This window comes from Cyprinus carpio, chromosome B23, assembly GCF_018340385.1.
Source record: "Cyprinus carpio isolate SPL01 chromosome B23, ASM1834038v1, whole genome shotgun sequence".
NCBI classification, from domain to species: domain Eukaryota; kingdom Metazoa; phylum Chordata; class Actinopteri; order Cypriniformes; family Cyprinidae; genus Cyprinus; species Cyprinus carpio.
Genome location: NC_056619.1, coordinates 4,087,139 through 4,106,616, shown reverse-complemented (window position 1 = coordinate 4,106,616; position 19,478 = coordinate 4,087,139). Strand labels below are relative to the sequence as shown.

The window sequence follows — 19,478 nt, the reverse complement described above, 5'->3', positions numbered from 1 at the left end:
TGCCAAGTATGTGGTTATACCGCAAAGTTGTGCTACTTTTACACTGTTTCTGTGGGTTGTTTTTTTTAGTCCGCGTGTTAAAGCGATCTCCCCCCACCCCTGGATCACTGTTTTGACCGAGGGCATTCCCGGCGGAGGGGAAAACCATAAAACTAGCTTTTTGGGATAGTTTTGAATTGCAGTTGGGCTAGTTTTGTTTGATACACCTGGCAACCCAGAGTTGCATGTTGTTTCACATTGTCTTGTGTAAAATGTATGCTGTCTCTCCTGTAGTGGTCAGGCAAGAAGGGAAGGGCAGCAGACAGTTTGTCTTCTCTTTGGTTCCTGTGGCTTTGCCTCGCAACGGCCCGGTGCTGGACATCGCAGCCAGTTCACAGGAGGAGCTAAAGGACTGGGTGATGAAGATCCGCGAGGTCACCATGACCTCTGAAGCTAAGGTGAGCAGTAACTCCTCTGGAGTAACACAATAAAACTGACCGTCTCCACCTGTTGCTAAACCTCTGCTGAGCTTTCCTGGATGCTAAACCTCTTAACTATCACTTTTGAACATAGCCATGAAATTCCACTATTCAAACATTCAGACCTAAGGGTGGTCTCTTTTAAAAAAAAGAAGACAATCAGCAGATTATTGCAGAAGCAAAATCATTAAAAAAATTAAAGTATAAAAAAAGGTCAAATTTACTGTAAAAAATGTACTGAACTGTTTTTATTTTTATATTTTATATAAAATGTAATATTTTACAAAATAGGATTTAAAGCCATGTGTCTAAAGTTGTGTTCCAAATTTGAAGGTGATATAAAAAAAATGTAGGTCCCTATGCAATTTTGTTTAGGTGTTATACCACAAATAGCCACCGGGTGCCACCCAAACTCCATTGAATTACTTTGATGCATTTTTCTGTCATGAATGTATCAATTTCTCTCAGTATTGCTTCTATCACAATATAGACTCAGATCTTTCCAACGATATTTATTTTGTCAAGATTATAAAAAGTTTTGATTCTAAAAGACCGTAATACATTTTGTAATAGGACACCACCCCAAAAAGTTTAATCAAGTTTATCCTAAAATAATGAGGTTTTCTACTTTTTTGTTTTCTGACACAGACTATATAAAGATGCTTGATATGACTGATTGTCTGTTCTCCATCTTGTAATTAATGTGATCAAATGTATCAAAACTGTATGCAGTTTCCTAAGAATGTTTTTTTGCTTTTGACACACGTACTGTATGACAGTGTTTATGACTAATGATCATTTGTTCTCCATCAGCTTGAGGAGGGTAAAATGATGGAAAGAAGAAAGAAGATTGCTCTAGAGCTGTCAGACCTGGTCATCTACTGCCGACCAGTTCCTTTTGATGAAGACAGTAAGATATCCCACAGTTTTAAAACTCAAACTCACTGATCCCTCAAACACATTTGAATATCCAACTCCATTCAAATCGTGTATTTACCAGAAGATTATCATTAACTAAAACTAAAAACACACACAAAAATCTCTGTGGAAAAAAAAAAAAAACATGAACTAAATGTAAAAAACATATATATGTGATATTACTAAACAAATGAGAGAAAGGTGAAGTACTAAAGTAAATTAAATCTAAAAATGTAAAATGTGTCTAAAATGTAAAGAAATCTGCACACATTTAAAAATAAATGACAAAATTACTTAGCAACCCACAAGAGCTCCATTCGTCTTCGGAACACAATCTGAAGACGAACGAAGCTTTTACGGGTTTGGAACGACATGGGGGTAAGTGATTAATGACAGAATTTTCATTTGGGGGTGGAGTATCCCTTTAAAATTGTCAGTTTATACTGATTCATAAAAATAATCATTCAGTACTTAAGGCTGATGTTTTAATAGCTTGGATTTAAACTTAACACTTTCATTCTTTCAAGGGGTTACACAGTTAGTCTAGATGCTCTCTAGAAAACCTAATGGCCAAATAAACTGTATTATATTTATAAATGACTGTGAAAGTGTTTCACTTGAAACTTGACCTAGACTTTGTATAAAAACTTGACCACTTCATATAAAATCCGACCAACTGTCATTATCGAATGGGTCATGACTTCAGGACATTTTCCAAAATGTGACTCTGGAGCACAGAAGCAGTCATGAGTAGCACAGGTATATTTGTAGCAATAGCCAACAATACATTGTATGGGTCAAAATGATTGCTTTTTCTTTTATGCCAAAAATCATTAGGATATTAAGTTAATATGTTCCATGAAGATATTTTGTGAATTTCCTACCGTAAATATATCAAAACTAATTTTTGATCAGTAGTATGCATTGCTAAGAACTTCGTTTGGACAACTTTAAATTTAGATTTTCTTGATATTTAGATTTTTATTTTTTTTGCACCCTCAGATTCCAGAATTTCAAATAGTTGTATCTCATCCAAATATTGTCCTCCTAATAAACCATGCATCAGTGGAAAGCTCATTTATTAAAGCTTTCAGACGATGCATAAATCTCAGTTTCAAAAAATTGACCTTGTGACTGGTTTTGTGGTCCAGGGTCAAGAATGTCTTGAGTGCCTTACTACAACTGTTTTTTGTTTGTTAGTTTCATTCTCCCAGCGACATGCTCAGCTCAAAGTTAAATGAAATATATGGATGTGCTAAAGTGAGTTTCTCCCAACTAGCCGCAGCACCTTTTCTCATGGTGCTCTATTGCTTTAACACGGTTTTTCCCAACCCTGTTCCTGTAGACAGTACACATTTTGGGTGTCTCGTGTCTGACCCATCTGTATATCAGGTCTTGTAGTCTCAGTTAACACACTGATGATCAGGTGTGCTGGATTGGGAAGAGAGGCGGTGTGTGTCTCCAAGAACAGGGTTGGGAAACACTGCTTCAGTATGAACTGCCATGTAGCTCCTCAACACAAATGCTGCAAGCCTCTTCTGTCTCTCACAGAAATCGGGACGGAGCGGGCCTGCTTCCGGGACATGTCCTCGTTTCCCGAGACCAAAGCGGAGAAGTATGTGAACCGCATCAAAGGAAAGAAGTTCCTGCAGTACAACCGGCTGCAGCTCTCGCGGATCTACCCTCGCGGTCAGCGCCTGGACTCGTCCAACTACGACCCGTTACCCATGTGGCTGTGTGGCAGTCAGCTGGTGGCCCTCAACTTCCAGACCGCAGGTGAGCACAGGCTCTCGCTGGAGAACATAAACAGTTGAGAAAACTTCAGCCAGTAAGACTTTTGCGTTCTCTCAACAATACAGCAGTTCCTCTCAGTAAAGATACTTTGTAATTTTGTTTGTTCATGCAATGCTGATTGTCTTATTTTGCTAGTAGAAAAATTCTTGTCACAGCAATTTAAACAACAATTACTGTTGTTGATGCCATTTTATATGAATTACCATATTACCGATTTTGTTTATTTATGGACAGGGTTCCCCCAGGGTTTTTATGTAGTTTCAAGAAAATGGCATTTTTTAGTATCTGAGAAGGTTTGGTGGAGTTCTCTCGCTCCTGTCCTCTTGTTGCTCTGTCGTTTAACAGAGCGATGGTTTCTCTGCAGATAAGCCCATGCAGATGAATCAGGCGCTCTTCATGCTGAACGGCAGGAGCGGTTACGTGCTGCAGCCGTCCATCATGAGAGACGACACCTTCGACCCGTTTGACCGGCACTCTCTGAGAGGAGTGGAGCCCATCACGCTCTGCATAGAGGTACACATGCATGCTGCACTACAGCAGACTACAGCCCAAGCGTTTCACCGGCGAATCACTGACGAACGGTGCTTTTACATTACGATTGATCGCCAAATTCATGCCTGCACGCTAGGTGGCGCTGACCAGCAATGCATATGGCTTTTACATCATCCACTGCTCGATATACAGCATTAAAGTTAAGATAAATAGAGTTTGGTTCTACACCAGAAACACAAACTATCTATAATGCGTACAAGAAAACATCTTAAAATATAAAATTTTAATACGTAAAATCTAGAGCGTGAAGCACACTGAATTATAACACTCACGCAATTGGAAGAAACGGACCGTGCTCTCCAAGATCACATGATTTAGTGGAGAATTAATAGAAATTGTATTAAGAACATGTGAGAATAAATGTGTTCTCAGATACCGACGATAACAAGAACTCTCTTCTCTCTCGGGACACTCTTCTTCTGTGTTTGTTTACACGGGTTTTCGAAACAGCGCCACCGCTCTCACCTTTTTGTGCAACAGAAATAAATAAAAAATAAAAAATCTTTGCTTTTGTGCACCACGAATGATCGCGCCTGGTGTCAGTAGCCCCAGAGGGATCTGTAGTTTCGATTCAAAAGCGTCATCTTGCCAATTTTTGCGTTAAGTGTGAAAAGCCCTTTAACCCCATAAACTTAACAGCTACCTTACTAACTATTTATAAGCAGCTAAGTTTTAATGATGCAGAAGTGAAAGTGAAAGTGACGTGACATTCAGCCAAGTATGGTGACCCATACTCAGAATTCGTGCTCTGTATTTAACCCATCCGAAGTGCACACACACAGCAGTGAACACACACACACACTGTGAACACACACCTGGAGCAGTGGGCAGCCATTTATGCTGCGGCGCCCGGGGAGCAGTTGGGGGTTCGATGCCTTGCTCAAGGGCACCTCAGTTGTGGTATTGAAGGTGGAGAGAGTGCTGTACATGCACTCCCCCCACCCACAATTCCTGCCGGCCGGAGACTCGAACTCACAACCCTTCGATTGGGAGTCCGACTCTCTAACCATTAGGCCACGACTTCCCGTTAGAAGTCATAGTTAATAGTTAGTTAATAGTGAGAATTATAAAGCGGAGGGTTCCGGTGCTTGATTCTGATTGGTTGAGCCGCGTTCGAAGCTGTTTTAAATTACTCTACAAACATACACCTTTGTTTACTTCTGTGTGTTGCTCAGCAACCACTTTATTGGAACCACAACCGTTTCTGAGGAACTACATTGTTTGGTGGAAGAATACTTTATTAATATCATTACACTTTATTTACTCTGTTTTATTCTGTGAAACCTTACTACGTATATTGAACAACCGTTTTATAAAAGCAATAAGCCACTGCTCCTTGGGGCTTGTTGCTTTATTAGACCTTATAATAATGCGTGGCCAAATCTTTAACAGTTATGCTTAATGTTGTCTTTTTGTATGTCAAATTTTATAAAATGTTTGTTTTATCACATTGTGTTAATGATATCATGTTGCCGAATGTTTTATTTGTATATGTGCCATGTAATATCTAATGCAGCAGTAAATGTAGTTACAGCCAAAATCCACTGATTAAGACCTAAGAAGGTTAATTGGAGCAGAAAGATAAAGCCAAGGCATTAAATGTTGTATGCACTGCAAAAAAAATAATATCTTCTATAGTATTTCTGTTTTGTTTTCCAATAATAATTTCAAAGCGTCCTTAAATCAAGATACACTTACTTGACATGCAAAATGCAGCATATGAAGTCTTGTTTTCTGAGAAATTGAACAAAGTTAGTTTATGCTTAATTTCTGTCAGGAGGCTGTTAAAATATTTGGTAACACTTTAGCATAGGGACCAATTCTCACTATTAATGCCTGTTATTAACACATTGGTTGTTTATTATTATTATTATTATTTATAAAGCACATATTCTGTATGAGCATATTCTACATCCCTAACTCTACACAATACCTGAACTTAACAACTACCGCACTAACTATTAATAAGCAGCAAGTAACAGCGAAACAAACTTGTTAACAGTGAGAATTAAGTGTGACTTAATGATTCCCTTTACATTTTTCTGAGCCCATTGGCAGATATTTGTTCGGTTTGGTCTTAAATTCACTTTGATGACTTCTTTTGTCATTTTGATTCCTAAAAAATCACTAAAGATTCTAACGACTCAAAATTCTAAAAAGATTCTGCGATGTGTTTTAGCAGCCAGAAGCCAAACACACAGTGAAAGACTTGTGCAGTGTTTGGTCTGTGTTTCTGTTCGCCCGAAAGGAAACTGAAGGTTGGTGTGTTTTAAGGTTTTGGGAGCGCGCCACCTGCCCAAACACGGTCGAGGTATCGTTTGCCCCCTCATCGAGATCGAAGTGTGTGGAGCAGAATATGACAACGCCAAGCAGAGGACTGACTCTGAAGGTGAGCTGCAGATGCAAGTCTTTTACAACAACAGCACATAAGAACAAACATTGTTAGGGGTCACTAAAAGAGTTCCCTGTTTTGCTCTCAGCGGACAACGGTCTGAAGCCCACCTGGCCCAGGAAACCCTTCAGATTCACCGTGTGCAATCCTTCCTTTGCCTTCCTGCGCTTCGTGGTCTATGAAATCGACATGTTCAACGACCAGAACTTTCTCGCCCAGGCAACGTTCCCCATCAACTGCCTCAAAACAGGTACGGCTCGCAGAAGAATGACCACTTTTGTGCTCTAAATAAATTGGGGTGTCCAGTCCTGCTCCTGGAGGGCCACTGTCTTGCACGACTGATCAAAATCGGGTCGAAATCGATATTAAATAGAGGCGGACAGTCGTATTTTCACTCTGCTTTAAAAGTACTTTTCAAGTGTCTGTAGTTTATCAGTGTTTTTCTTTAGAAAACCTTACTTCACAACATACCAAAGTATAATATTGTACTTTTAACTGCACTACATTTAATATTAAATATCATTTAATTAGTGCTGTCAAACGATTAATCGCATCCAAAATAAAAGTTTTTTGTTTACATAATTATTTAGTGTGTACTGTTTGTTTATTTTATATATATATATATATATATATATACTGTAAATACACATACAGTATATTTTTTAAAATATTGACAAATTTATACATTATATATTATTTATATTTATATATATATATATATATATATATATATATATATATATATATATATATATATATATATATATATATATAAACAACATATTTTTCTTAAATGTATACATGCATGTGTTTGTATTAATATATACATAAATATTCACAGTATACACACATATACTATGTAAACAAACTTATTTTGGATGCAATTAATCGTTTGACAGCACTACATTTAAAACGTAATTACATTAGAAATCTATTACTTTCTTTTACTCAAGTAAAAGTAATTCAAAGATTTACAAGAAATTACTACATTTTTAATGTTCATACATATTAAAGGTAAAACAAACAAAACTTTTATGAAATGTAGTGCAGTAAAAAGTATGACATCATGATTCGGAATGTAGTGAAGTCAAGTTTTCCAATGAAAAACACTGATAAACTACAGATACTTTTTAAATTTACTTGAGTAAAGTAAAAATACCACACTACTGTCCATCTATTAAATCATCTGGTTTAGCTGCTTTTACTTAATCGTGAATGCAATTTAATTTAGATTAATCATGCAGCCCTATTGCAAAGTTGCGGTGCGTCTGAAGTCATGCCGGACAGTGAAGAAACATGTCGGATGCAATGGATGCAGCCAGAGACTTTTATTATATATAGATATGCAGCGTCTGTATTGATGGTAAATGTGTTGAAATTAAAAAAAAAAAAAAAAAAAAAAAAATTTGTCATGTACACTAAACCTACATTACATATACAAAATATTATATTATATAACAAATCTGTTTTTGCAAATAAACTCTGCAACTCTGCAAAAAAAAAAAAAAAAAAAATAACACTTTGCATTTTATGTAGAAAAGTTAAACTGCCATCTTGTTCCGACCAAAGTGATGCACCAGACGTCGTAATTATGACTTTTCAACTCGTAAATACGAACTTCCCAGGAGGACTTGAGCACACCATTTAGCTCTAGTCCTAATAAAACACACCTGAACTAGTCAATCAAGGTCTTTAGGATGAGGAGAAGAAAAATAATGTCCCTAATGTCCATCTGTAGGCTACCGGTCTGTCCCGCTGAAGAACAGCTACAGTGAGGATCTGGAGCTGGCGTCTCTGCTGGTGCACATGGACATCGTCAGAGGAAGGGTGGGCCTCATAGCTTGTAGAAACACTCTTTATTCATGGGCTGATAGGGTGTATCCTAATGGCCTCCTGGTTTCTCCTGCAGCATGAGAACGGCGAGATGCTGAGTCCATTCTCGGCGGTGGGGGCGATGGCCATGCAGGTGGGCCGGGAGCGGATGGGGGACACCAGCTCCGTCTCCTCCGTGTCCTCCATGTCCCCCCTGCCCTCGTCCCCGGGCCAGGCGCTGGGATACCGTGGGAGGGAGGGCTCGATCGAGGCCCGCTACCAGTCTCCGCTGGAGGACTTCAGAGTGCCACAGGAGGCGCTGTTGGACCACGAGAGCAGGAGGTACGCTTGGACTGAAGATGGTCAGTTGTCAAATTATATGGTGCATTAGGGCTGGGCGGTACATCGAGTTTGTACAATATATCGATATATTTTTATAAGCGATACGGTATGAGGCAATACCGTTAATATCGATATACAGTAGTTTGATATGAGCGCATCTGAAAATCTAGCGGAGGACACAGTCTGAGCTGCTGCATAATTCGTTTTGTTCTAAACGTCACAAGCTTCATATTAAGGCCTTTAAAAAACTGGTAAGATATAGTAGCCTCTAGTTTATAGTTTGAGTTTGTGTCTCTCACAGAAAGGCTGCGTGTGCAAGTGAGTTTAAGGTGTTTGAGATGTGCTGTTTTTCCTGAATGCATAACTTACATTTCACAGGTATATTCTCCATCTGTAAATGTTAGAAAGCCTTGGAAAAATTTCCATTTTGCTGTTAGAAGTGCATGAGCTTATGCTTTGGGATTCTCCGCTAAACTTCACAGACTTTATTTAGGATGAGTGCCAAACAGCACAATAACTCTGACTAAAATATACATTTTGCTTAAATATTTGTAGTTGGACAATAAAGGTGACATGTAGAATTTTAAACCTGCAAGTAAGTGTATTTGTATGATATCACTAACTGTAAAGTGTGATGGGGTAATCAAAATAGCCTTTTTACTCAATTAGTCTGTGCTTTTTTATTATTTTCATTTTTATTTTAGTAAATGTAACTTCTGCTTTAAAAGCATTTTTGCACATAATATATGCCTACATGTTTACATTGACTTTAGTTGTTTAATCCAAGTACAAAATACCAAGCCTCATACCATATACCGCAATTCAGCCAAAAAATACCAAGATAGGAATTTTTGCTCCTATCGCCCAGCCCTATGGCGCATGTTGTTGTCTTTAATTTAACAGAAGTTGTGACAGATCCTTTTATTTGTATTGTGCCATACATAATTTGATTTTGAGAAGTGAACGCAAAGCTTGCAGCGGTTGAGTTTAAAGTGCCCCTATTATGGGTTATGAAAGGTTGATATATTGTGGTTTTGGGAGCCCCCAACAACAGGTTGACATGCATGCAAGGTGACAAAAACACTTTCATTGTCTTATAATATGCATTTTTTTTTACCTTATTTGCTGAACGACTCCTAAATGATTAATTTAACAATTCACTTTTTCGAACCCCTCCTTTGCATGACGCTAATCTTGTGTGTTTTGTCTGATTGAATCATGCCTGTAATACCTTATAAAGCAGTGTTTGTGAGCAAAGTGCTGCTTTGTGTACAGCGTTTTAAAGCAGTGTTTGTGCCTATTTTTTTTTTTGCTATTTTTACCGCTCCAAAAGCAGGCACCTAGTGGCAAAGAATGAATTTGCATTTTCATTCAGACCAATGCAAAAAGACCAACAAGTGGACAGGGAAAATGCTAATGTTTCATGTTGATGTCAGCATGAAATGGCTTGGGATTTGTTTTAAAAACGATCTCGTTTAAATGTTTCAGAGTCGACTGTTTCTTTTGAGAGACAAAAACTTCATACACGGTGCACTTTCAGATTTAAAACTTTGCAGGATGTTTTCATTCACTTAGAAATGCAAACATTTTTATTAGATTAGGAAAAAAAATTAAAAAAAGTTAAAAAAAAAAAAAACCTTGGAAATCAGTTTTATATCACAAATATGCTGATTTCAGTAAGTAAGAACTGATATAAAAGTGATTAAAATTATGAAGATTTTCTCACATATCCAAGATTATCATCACTGCATTACTGTCAAATTGAATGGTTAATTTAAAACAGGCCTATAACTGGCCAAAGTTTGAGATCATTGAGATACTGTCAAATTGAATGGTTAATTTAAAACAGGCTTAGATTAGATTAGATTTAGCTTTATTGTCATTGCACATGTAAGGTACAAGGCAATGAAATGCAGTTAGCATCTAACCAGAAGTGCAATAAGCAGTAAGTACAGAATATACAGTGTCTACAATATGTTACAAATGTACAATAAATATACAGATAAGGCAGTTCTATGGACATAATTTACAGATTTTTAAATACTTTCAGCATGATATACAGATGGGTGTACTATGAACATACTATACAGATGGATTATGTAATAAGTGTATGTACACTATAAGCAGAAACTATGAACATCATTTACTCTAGTGCAATGGACAGTAAAAAAGTGCATAGAAAAATATTCCAGTGTGCAAATGGATCATTCAGTATTCTGGATGAACAGACAGTAGTGCTAGTAATAAGTGAACTGTTTTTTGAGTTGTTTTTCACTGGGTACAGTGGTACCTGGTACTTTTTTTAGTACCACCTCGGTTGAGGTTCCAGGTGAACCGTACTGTTACCAAAATGTGACTAGTAAACTCTGCTGATCACGGATTGGCCGGAGAGAATTGTCACTCCCTGCGTCACTGAAGTGGTGCCACGAGACACAACAGAACAGTTAGATTTAAATCAGCAAAGCCAGGATTGGCCGGAGAGACAACTGTTTTGAATAGGGCCTTTCACACCGCTTTAGTTCCAGAACTAAATGTACAGTACTAAAGTACTGGACGATTTTGCGCAAACTATTTTCCAGTACCATATAAAGGGTTGCATTCGCACCTAGAGTGTGTACTAGGAAGTGACGTAAGCCCGGTCGACAGCGACATCATTTTGTGCATGGCGTTCAACAACGGAAACAAAGAAGAACAACGTTAACAACAGGAGGATGGAGGACACTGTGATTGGAGCTGTGTTTTTGTTGTGTCTCGCGGGTTTCACAATAATGGATATTATTACGTAAAGCGACTGAAAAGAGGACTAAGAATCTCCAACACAGTGCTACATTTGCTACAAGTAAGTGCCTGCACTTCAGCGTCTGTCCATCTATTTCTGTTCGTCATACTTGTGAAATAACAGAATGTTTACAGTATGTTACACGCCGTTTTAAATCATGGCGGGTGAGGGTGTTTTCGAACGCCTCTGGCCAATCAAAAAATCAAAAAAAATGGCTGTTTCGTTGTCTGTTGCGGAAGAACAGATGTTTCTCTCAGTGATAGCAGAGGAATGCATCGAGGGGGAGAGCTTGATGGAGCGAAGCGGAATGAAAACGTTTTTTTTAGGAGTCGTGGCAGTAGAGGCGACGCGACTATAACGACATGTGAATAATCCCTAAAGCGATACTAAACTGCATTGGAAATGCGAGCCGAGCCGTGAGGCGTAGTGGAAAAGCACCATAAATGAACGAATCGCATTTTTGCCAAACTCTTATTACAAAGCAAAAAACAAACACATTCCTTCGATCCATGAACGTTTCTCTTAGTTAATGTATGCAGTCTGAAGTGTCTGTCATAGCAAAATCAACACATGCTGTTGTGAATAATTAATTAAAGCGGCTTCTCATAGGATAAGAACACGCAGTCTCATGAATAATTTAACAGACACCAACGCGTCATCGATGTACTATAGTCCTTTGCCACAACACAAATTGTGACGTCAACACAATTTAGATTTTAAACCCGGAAGATGAAAATAGCACAAAAAAAGCTTAAAATTAACCAGTTTTCTCCAACAATTAAGATTAACACATTAACATTGTCTCCTATGATGTTCACGTCTGCTAAAATATCAGAAAAAAGTAGTCTGGGGTTTCATGACCCTTTAAGTATAAAAGTAGTGTCCTACCTTGGTTAAGGGCTAAGCTGTTTCCACCAGATATGGCATCAGAGCGAATAAATGAAATGAACTTATGCAGATCTACATGAATGACCCGTTTAATGTTCAGTACTGACTGAGGGTCTCTCCGCGCATGGTGTTTCATTCACACAATGTGCTGTTCATTGGTCATGAATAACTTAATAGTATACCAACATTTACTAGACTGTGGGCTAGTTTTGACTAGTATTTTTCAGTGCTGATTTGAGTGGCGACACTTCCTGTAAATGTCTGTTCATTTTTAACTGGAAATGTGCATACTGCTTTTTCAGATGTATATTGAACTTTTCAGTGGCTATTCATTTCAGTGGCTCCTGTGAACTGCCAAGATACAGATTGTACATTACATGTCCCACCAGAGACAGTAATATATTGGATCACTGTTACACAAAAATTAAGGATGCATATCACTCTGTCCCACGGGCAGCTTTGGGGCTCTTTGATCACTGTTTGGTTCATCTTATACCGACCTACAGGTAGGGCTGAAACGATTAGTCGACATTATCGCTAACATCAACAAAAGAATTGTTGACAAATATTTTTGTTGTCGAGTTGTCATTTGATCCATTATGACCTAATGTAAGAGCCTGCAATACTGCAGTTTGACCAGTGTGGCGCTGTAGCACAAGACTTCAGCTCTCCTGATGCAAATCAAGAGAAGACAGCGCTTCAGTTCAGAGCAAACACAGCCGAACCTGAAGCTGCTAAGCAGCGTTTGGATGAATATGTAAATATATGCTGCATGCTTTCCTCTGAATAATGAAAAAAACAACAAAAACTGACGCGGTGTGAAAGCAGCAGTTAAAAACACATCTGATTACAGCGATGTGGATGTCTGCAGTGACGCTGCAGTTCGGTACTCCAGTAAAGTCCAGTCACATCATTATATTACATTAGTATTAGGGCTGTGCGATATGGCCAAAAAAAACCTATCACGATTTTTTTGATCAATTTTGCGATTTCGATTTTAATCACGATTTTGACACACACAGATAGCTTTACAGTCATAAATGCATTCAGTATGAATTTGAAACATATTTCCAAAAGAAAACCAATGAGAGCTTTATCCAAAAAGTTGTAACATGCCTCTAGAACATACATAAGTCAAAATAATCACTAAGTAAAGATGTCAAACATAATTTATAGACATACGGCAAAAAAAAAAAAAAAATTTAAATAAAAACCCGTGTCCAGAGCTTTTTTTTTTTTTTTGCCATGCATTGGTCATAGAGCTCATTGTAGCGGTCTGCCTCAGGTGCTGAAATATATTTATTGGCCCAAGGTTCACACGTACTCCGTCTGCAGTGCGTATACAGTATGTGTATGCAGTTCAGAAGCAGCAGCGAGCGCGTTATTCTAACGCGAAAGCACATTAAAAATAATGCGCGCGAGCGCGAATCTCTCCTCTCGCACGCAGATTTTTCTTTACTTTGTCACAAAACCAGACACACGTGCTCAGATACACGCTGCTCTCATCCGGAGAGAGTGGCGCGCACTTAAAACATGTCTTCTCTCACTCACTCACAACTCTCTCTATGCTGATGCGCTAGATATTCATTCTTTTCTCACCTTTCTATTTCTAACCGTTTCTGTTCACATCTTTTACCGCGTGCAGTGTGAACGCTCTGATCCATTAACATGGGCTCGGAAAAAAATACGCATCACAGACAGTGTGTGTGAATCTGGTGTTAGGCATATGCCCAGTCTGTTGTGTTCTCACGCTCCACGTAGGTGCGCTGCATTCTGATTGAATCAGATAGCATACTGCGGGAGGTCGGGACCGCGGAAAATCGTGCTATAAAGTGATTTAGAAATCACGCACGCTCAAATCGTGATTTTATTACGATTTTGATTAATCACACAACCCTAATTAGTATGCTATAGACAGTGGCGCAAAAAGTGTGTATGCGCTGTATGCGGCGCATAGGGGCGCCCACCATGGGGGGGCGCCAAAGCGATGTTTTTTTTTTTTTTTTTTTTTTTTTTTAAATAATATGTTTTTTTTTTTTTTTTTTTTTTTTTTTTATTTATAATTTATTTGTATTTTTTTTAGAGGACTATTAGGTTAGAGTAGGCGCCGGTGCCCTCATAAGTTTCCATCATAGAATTTAGACATAGAAGGGTAATATCGCGAGTGAGCAGCAGTAACGTTAGTGAGTTGTCGTTGAAACTCGAAAGAGATGGATAAAGCAAAAAAGCTATCGGGGGCTAAAAATAGAAAAAAGAAAGAGGGAAAAGGAGATGGCATGTCAGGGGATGCAACAGCAGCTAAATAAGTGGATGGTGAAAGGCAACAGGTAGGATTTTAAAATGTGACGTCTATGCTTGGAGGCTTGCAAATACGTTATTCATGTTAACAGACTAGCTAGCATTTGCTAACACTGGGAATGTAGCACACAGAATATGTAGCTAGCTTAGAATATGCAAAACCGAGGTTGCTGAGCTGAAAACTGAAAAACTATAAGGTAGCATGTACAATAAATGACAAGAATCTGGAAAGCAACTTTAATATCTCTGGTTTACCGTGGTATCATGCATAGATTTGCTACCAAACTTGGAGGCTTGCAAATACTTAATGTTGACTGGCAAGTGTTTACTAACTTACTGCAAAATAATGTTGCTGATATCTACATTTAGATTTTGGTTAAACCCTATGGTACCAATCCCATGCATGACATTTCCCAGTTTTATTAAAGTAAAATAACAACCTGGTAAATATAAGGTAGCATGCACATTACATGACTAGAAGCTGGAAAACATTACTTATGCAATAAGGCTGGTTTATCAAGGAAACAAATATAAATATTCTAAGCTAGCTACATATTCTGTCTGCTATATATATAATATGCGTGTGTGTGTATATTATGTATATATATATATGTGTGTGTGTGTACATATATACCATATAATTATGGTAAGCTTACAGTGGCTGTCTGATATACTTTAAATATACTTTAGGGGGGCACCAAAATTTTTTAGTAATGTCCCCTTTACTTAAAATACACATAAATTGTAAGAATATGACTAATACCGATGAATAAACAGCCTATAAGGTAAGGCTAATAAATAGCAGTCTCAAACTAGTTTATATAATTAAGTTGGTATGAGCCACCACAGTTATTTAAACATGTACCAAAAAAAAAACAAAGTGAAAATAACGTGCCATTTTTGGGTTATGGAAACAACAGTTACCATGGTGAATACACAATACTAACATGAAATGTTGAAGGGATACTCCACCCCAAAATGAAAATTGTGTGATTAATCACTTACCCCATATCACCGTATGCTGTGTATGCTCTTCTGTATCATCCTCGCCACAAGGATGCGCTGCTTCTATGTGTATTTAGCTTTGATTTGAAAGAAAACAGCGCATCCTTGTGGCTAGGTTCATTTAGAAGAGGTTAATCATCATTGAGTGTTATTGAGAGACACAGAGGAGACTGTTGGAGGAATTGTTGAATAAAGTCGTTATTTTTGTTTTCTTCGCTTACAAAAAGTGTTCCCATCACTTCATATAACCCAGATTGCACGTCTGATGGCAGATGGAGTATTGTGACGATGACTTTCATACTTTCCCGGACCTTGACACTGTTATTTAATTGGCAGTCTATGGGGACAGTCACAGGCCTCCCGGTTTTTCATCCAAAATCTCTTTAATTTTGTTCAGAAGACGAATAGAGCTCTTACAGGTTTATAACGACATGGGGGGTAACTGATTAATGACAAAATTTTCATTTGGGGTGGAGTATCCCTTTAATGAAACATGGAATCTTCTCCTGAATAGAATGAATATCATACCTTCATTAAAAGTAACAAATTACTTTTGTGTTACTTTTTCTCATCTGGCCTGGGCTTGATTGTTTGTTTTAATATAAAAAGTTCTATTTTTGTCTAATGTAAAAGCCCCTTCACACCAAAAGTGAAATGAATACGCCTCAGGCTGAAGGAAATGTAAATTCATTTCCACTTGAATTGGAGAGCTGTCAATCAATACATGAGAAACAAAGTACCTGGCAGTACTTCTTTAAAAAAGTAACTCAGATATTTTCCTGTAAATTTAAAAAGTAATTTGTTACTTTACTAGTTACTTGCAAAAGTAACCTGATTACATAACTCAGTGTACTTGTAATTTGTTTCCCCAACACTGCTGGTTGATAAGACCTGATCTCTTTGCACACATTTTGGTCTGTGAACCGCATCTCTGTGGAGGCTTGGTTATCAGCTTCAAATTGCATCAGAATCTAATTTTCTGAATGAGCAACACTTGTCTGCTCAATTTCCTGTCCTCTATCAGCAATATGGTTTTGTGTTATTTGAAAGTAATTATTCAGCGTATTGTGATGCTCAACTATTAGTTTTCCCTTATTTTCATACCAACAATAATGAAGGATGTATTAAAGATGTAACCTATTGCTTATTTTGTTAAAATTTCAACTACAAAATCTGAAATTCTATGACTACTGGTCCATTTTGCAGCTTATTCTGACCAAAAACCTATGAATTGCCTTTACTGTTTGACATTTAATGCTGATAAATCTGAAATCAATGTTACGACTAGATGTAACGGTATGAACATTTCTTAAGATCATAGTGACCAAGATTATCATGGTATTGTTAAAATGTGCTGGAAACTTTCAAAAAGTACTAACACCAATCATTTCACCAAGTTTTATATTTAAAATCAACAAATAAAATGACTTACTCTCTGGCAGCAGGTGGCGCTCATGGAGCAGCAGAATTACAGCTGTTTCTCGTAACCTCCGTGCACAAAGCAGCATTGCAATTAAAACACTACTTTATTAGGTATTACATGGAGCGAAGATGAAAAAAAAAAGCCATTGTATCTTTTCTGAAGACAGCTGGAACCTACAGAGGCACATTCATATGATTAAATCATTCATATATTCATTTGTATAATTCCCTTAGCACTCTTTTAAAACCTCCCAGTTTCTGCCATGTTTTCACACAAAAATAAATTACTTTTTTGTGCTGTGCTCACGTGAGACTGTTACTGAAAACTGTGCTTTATGCTGGACAGTATTTATTCATCCACAGTGGTTTTGATGATACTTAAAATACGAAAAGGTAATACTAACCGTGGGGAATTTTATCATGATTTATCATCAAACCGGCAATCGTTACATCCCTAGTTACAACAATAGATTATTTCCAAACTACCAATGTTCATAACTGTAGCTGGTATAATTCGGCGAGTTTTAGATGGTCTCTTCCTGTCTTGAGTGGCTGCTTCTCATCAAGCACAAGCTGCAGTGTGGACCGGATCTAATGCTGATGATCAGAAGTCAGGGTAAATGGTTGAGCTCTTATGTGTGTGATGTTTCCTTTCTCTCGCAGGCTCCGCAGGGCTCGTGTCAGCGCCGACAACCGAGCGTAACCCGAGCGGCTGAGCGTGCGACGGACGGATGGAGCGGACGCAAGGCCAGTGACAAGGGTCCCACAGAGCTGATGATGTCAAGGACTGCCGTCAAACCCGCTTCTGTGGAAATCGTCATCGCCAGCGTTTTCGGACAGATCTCCCTCTCTCTGCGACTCTCTCTCGCTCCGGGCCACGCGGGGCGTGAACGAACTGCGGCTCACAGACAGACATGAACAATTATGTGCTTAGCTACAATCTGAACCTGCGGCGGACGGGACGGGGGGTGTTCTGATGCAGCGCGAGACTCGAGAACAAGGCCAATGTTTCAAAATTGAGTGGGGGCTGTATCTTTCATCACTTTGAAATCTGATTCCAGGTTAACCTTTATGGAGTAATAATACTTTTTCTTTACTCTATCTCTCTGGCTTATATATATATAAATATATAAATGTGTGTGCGCCCCATTTTGCTGTCGGTTAGAAAAGCGTTGCAGCTGATCTGCTCTCAAAGAGCCTCTAACTCCAGATTTTTTATTTCATTTCATGTTGATTTTTTATTATTTAAACATGTTTCATAATGTTATTGTTTTTTTTCTATACAAGTTAGTTTGAACATGAGGGCTTGGCCTTCCTAAATTGTTTCTTGCATTCTTGCGCTTTCTCTTTTCTCTGTCCGAGTTGATGGACTCAACTGTATGACACGTCCCAGGATGCTCTTGTGTTTTGTTTTTGTATTTTTCAGACAGGCAGGTGGCAGTATGGGAGATCTTATTGAAGCAGTCACTGACTGAGCATCAGGAAGACATTCTTCGACCTTTATTTTTTATATTTTAATAAAGTTACGATGTTATCAAGTGACCAGAGAGCAATATCACGCTCCTTGTTTTATGTTTTGCCAGTCTGCAAGGGTGGACTTTAATTCACAAACAGCTCAGGTGGGGTTTTCAGGCTACGGGAGCGCCAGAGACATGTATTTAGTTTACAGAACTTGGACCATCTCATTTCAGAACGTTTTATCCCTCTAACACCATTTCTGTGATTTATCGTATACTGTTCTTCCACATTTAAGCAACTGAGAAGTCTTGTTCCTGAAGGCTTTTTATTATGTTTTGTCTTATCAGATCAAAATAGGGAGGACATTTTATGTATGATTAAGTAGCGTGGTTAACCATGTCTGTTTAAAGAAAGCCAAAGGTAGACTGTGCAGGTGGTTTTATACAAAAAAATTGGGACCAAAATAAGTCCGTCTCAGTTCATTTTGGGTTAGTAGAAAACACCCTGAGCATTGAATAATTCTGAAAATATTATGGATATGTTTTGTTTTTTCTTCTTCTGTGGACAGGAGAAAGGACATTTTGGTCAGTCTTTCTTTAGATGTATACCTTGTGCCAAGCTGTCATTTAGTTTTGTGTTATGCCATGCCATAATATTGCCCTAATACAGATTGTCACTGATCGATAAACAGGCTAAGACTGCTAAACCTCAGTATTTACACTTGATGTACAGTAAAAACAAGGCCATATTTATTGTAGCTCTGGTAAGTTTCATGCAGTTCTCTTGTTTAGCCAGTAGAGGATGAGATGTTACCAAACTGCACACATACACATGCCATCTAGTTCTGAGAATCATTTTGTGTCTAACAGCCATATGAGAAGCCATTGTGATGATGTTACATTATTTTTACATCACTGATGCTTTACCTTGCTCTCCGTTTCACCATGGGGTCCAGGTGTGTTTTTATGGAGCAGGGTGACCGTGGAGAACTTGTTTGTCATTTTCCCCCTTTTTTGCTTTGTGGCTGCTATGTTAGGGCAGTATTATCACAGTATTTATTTGGTTCTGTGCATGTCAGCTCAGAGTCTGAAAGATGCTCCAGAATTTACTCCTCAATTTCTCCAGACCGGGCTTATACAGAAATGCTAACTAATTTGAAAATTGTAAACAAGGGGCATTTTAATGGGCTGTGCAATTCAAGCAACCAGGCCTTTAGATGCATGCATACATTCTGTCATTCCTCTCTTTTTCTAGTGTATAGCAAATTGCATTATGCAATCGACACGGGGACCATAATCACTTCCTGAGCTTTGAGAGGAAAAGACGAGGCCAAAGTCCTTCAGACGGAATTCACTCAAGT

General features: G+C 38.2%; 1 protein-coding gene across 1 annotated transcript in view; it reads left to right on the top strand.

Annotated features, from left to right (window-relative positions):
• The window catches only part of LOC109071886 (1-phosphatidylinositol 4,5-bisphosphate phosphodiesterase gamma-1-like), a 63,448-nt gene extending 44,021 nt beyond the window's left edge, over positions 1–19,427 (top strand). Inside the window, exons 25-33 of the mRNA XM_042750686.1 lie at positions 274–437; positions 1,272–1,368; positions 2,928–3,152; positions 3,535–3,683; positions 5,997–6,111; positions 6,203–6,364; positions 7,853–7,941; positions 8,024–8,288; positions 17,324–19,427. Of these exons, the coding sequence (XP_042606620.1) occupies positions 274–437; positions 1,272–1,368; positions 2,928–3,152; positions 3,535–3,683; positions 5,997–6,111; positions 6,203–6,364; positions 7,853–7,941; positions 8,024–8,288; positions 17,324–17,376 (1,319 nt within the window). The 3' untranslated portion in view covers positions 17,377–19,427. The remainder of the gene's footprint in view (positions 1–273; positions 438–1,271; positions 1,369–2,927; positions 3,153–3,534; positions 3,684–5,996; positions 6,112–6,202; positions 6,365–7,852; positions 7,942–8,023; positions 8,289–17,323) is intronic.
• Positions 19,428–19,478: the final 51 nt, after the last annotated feature.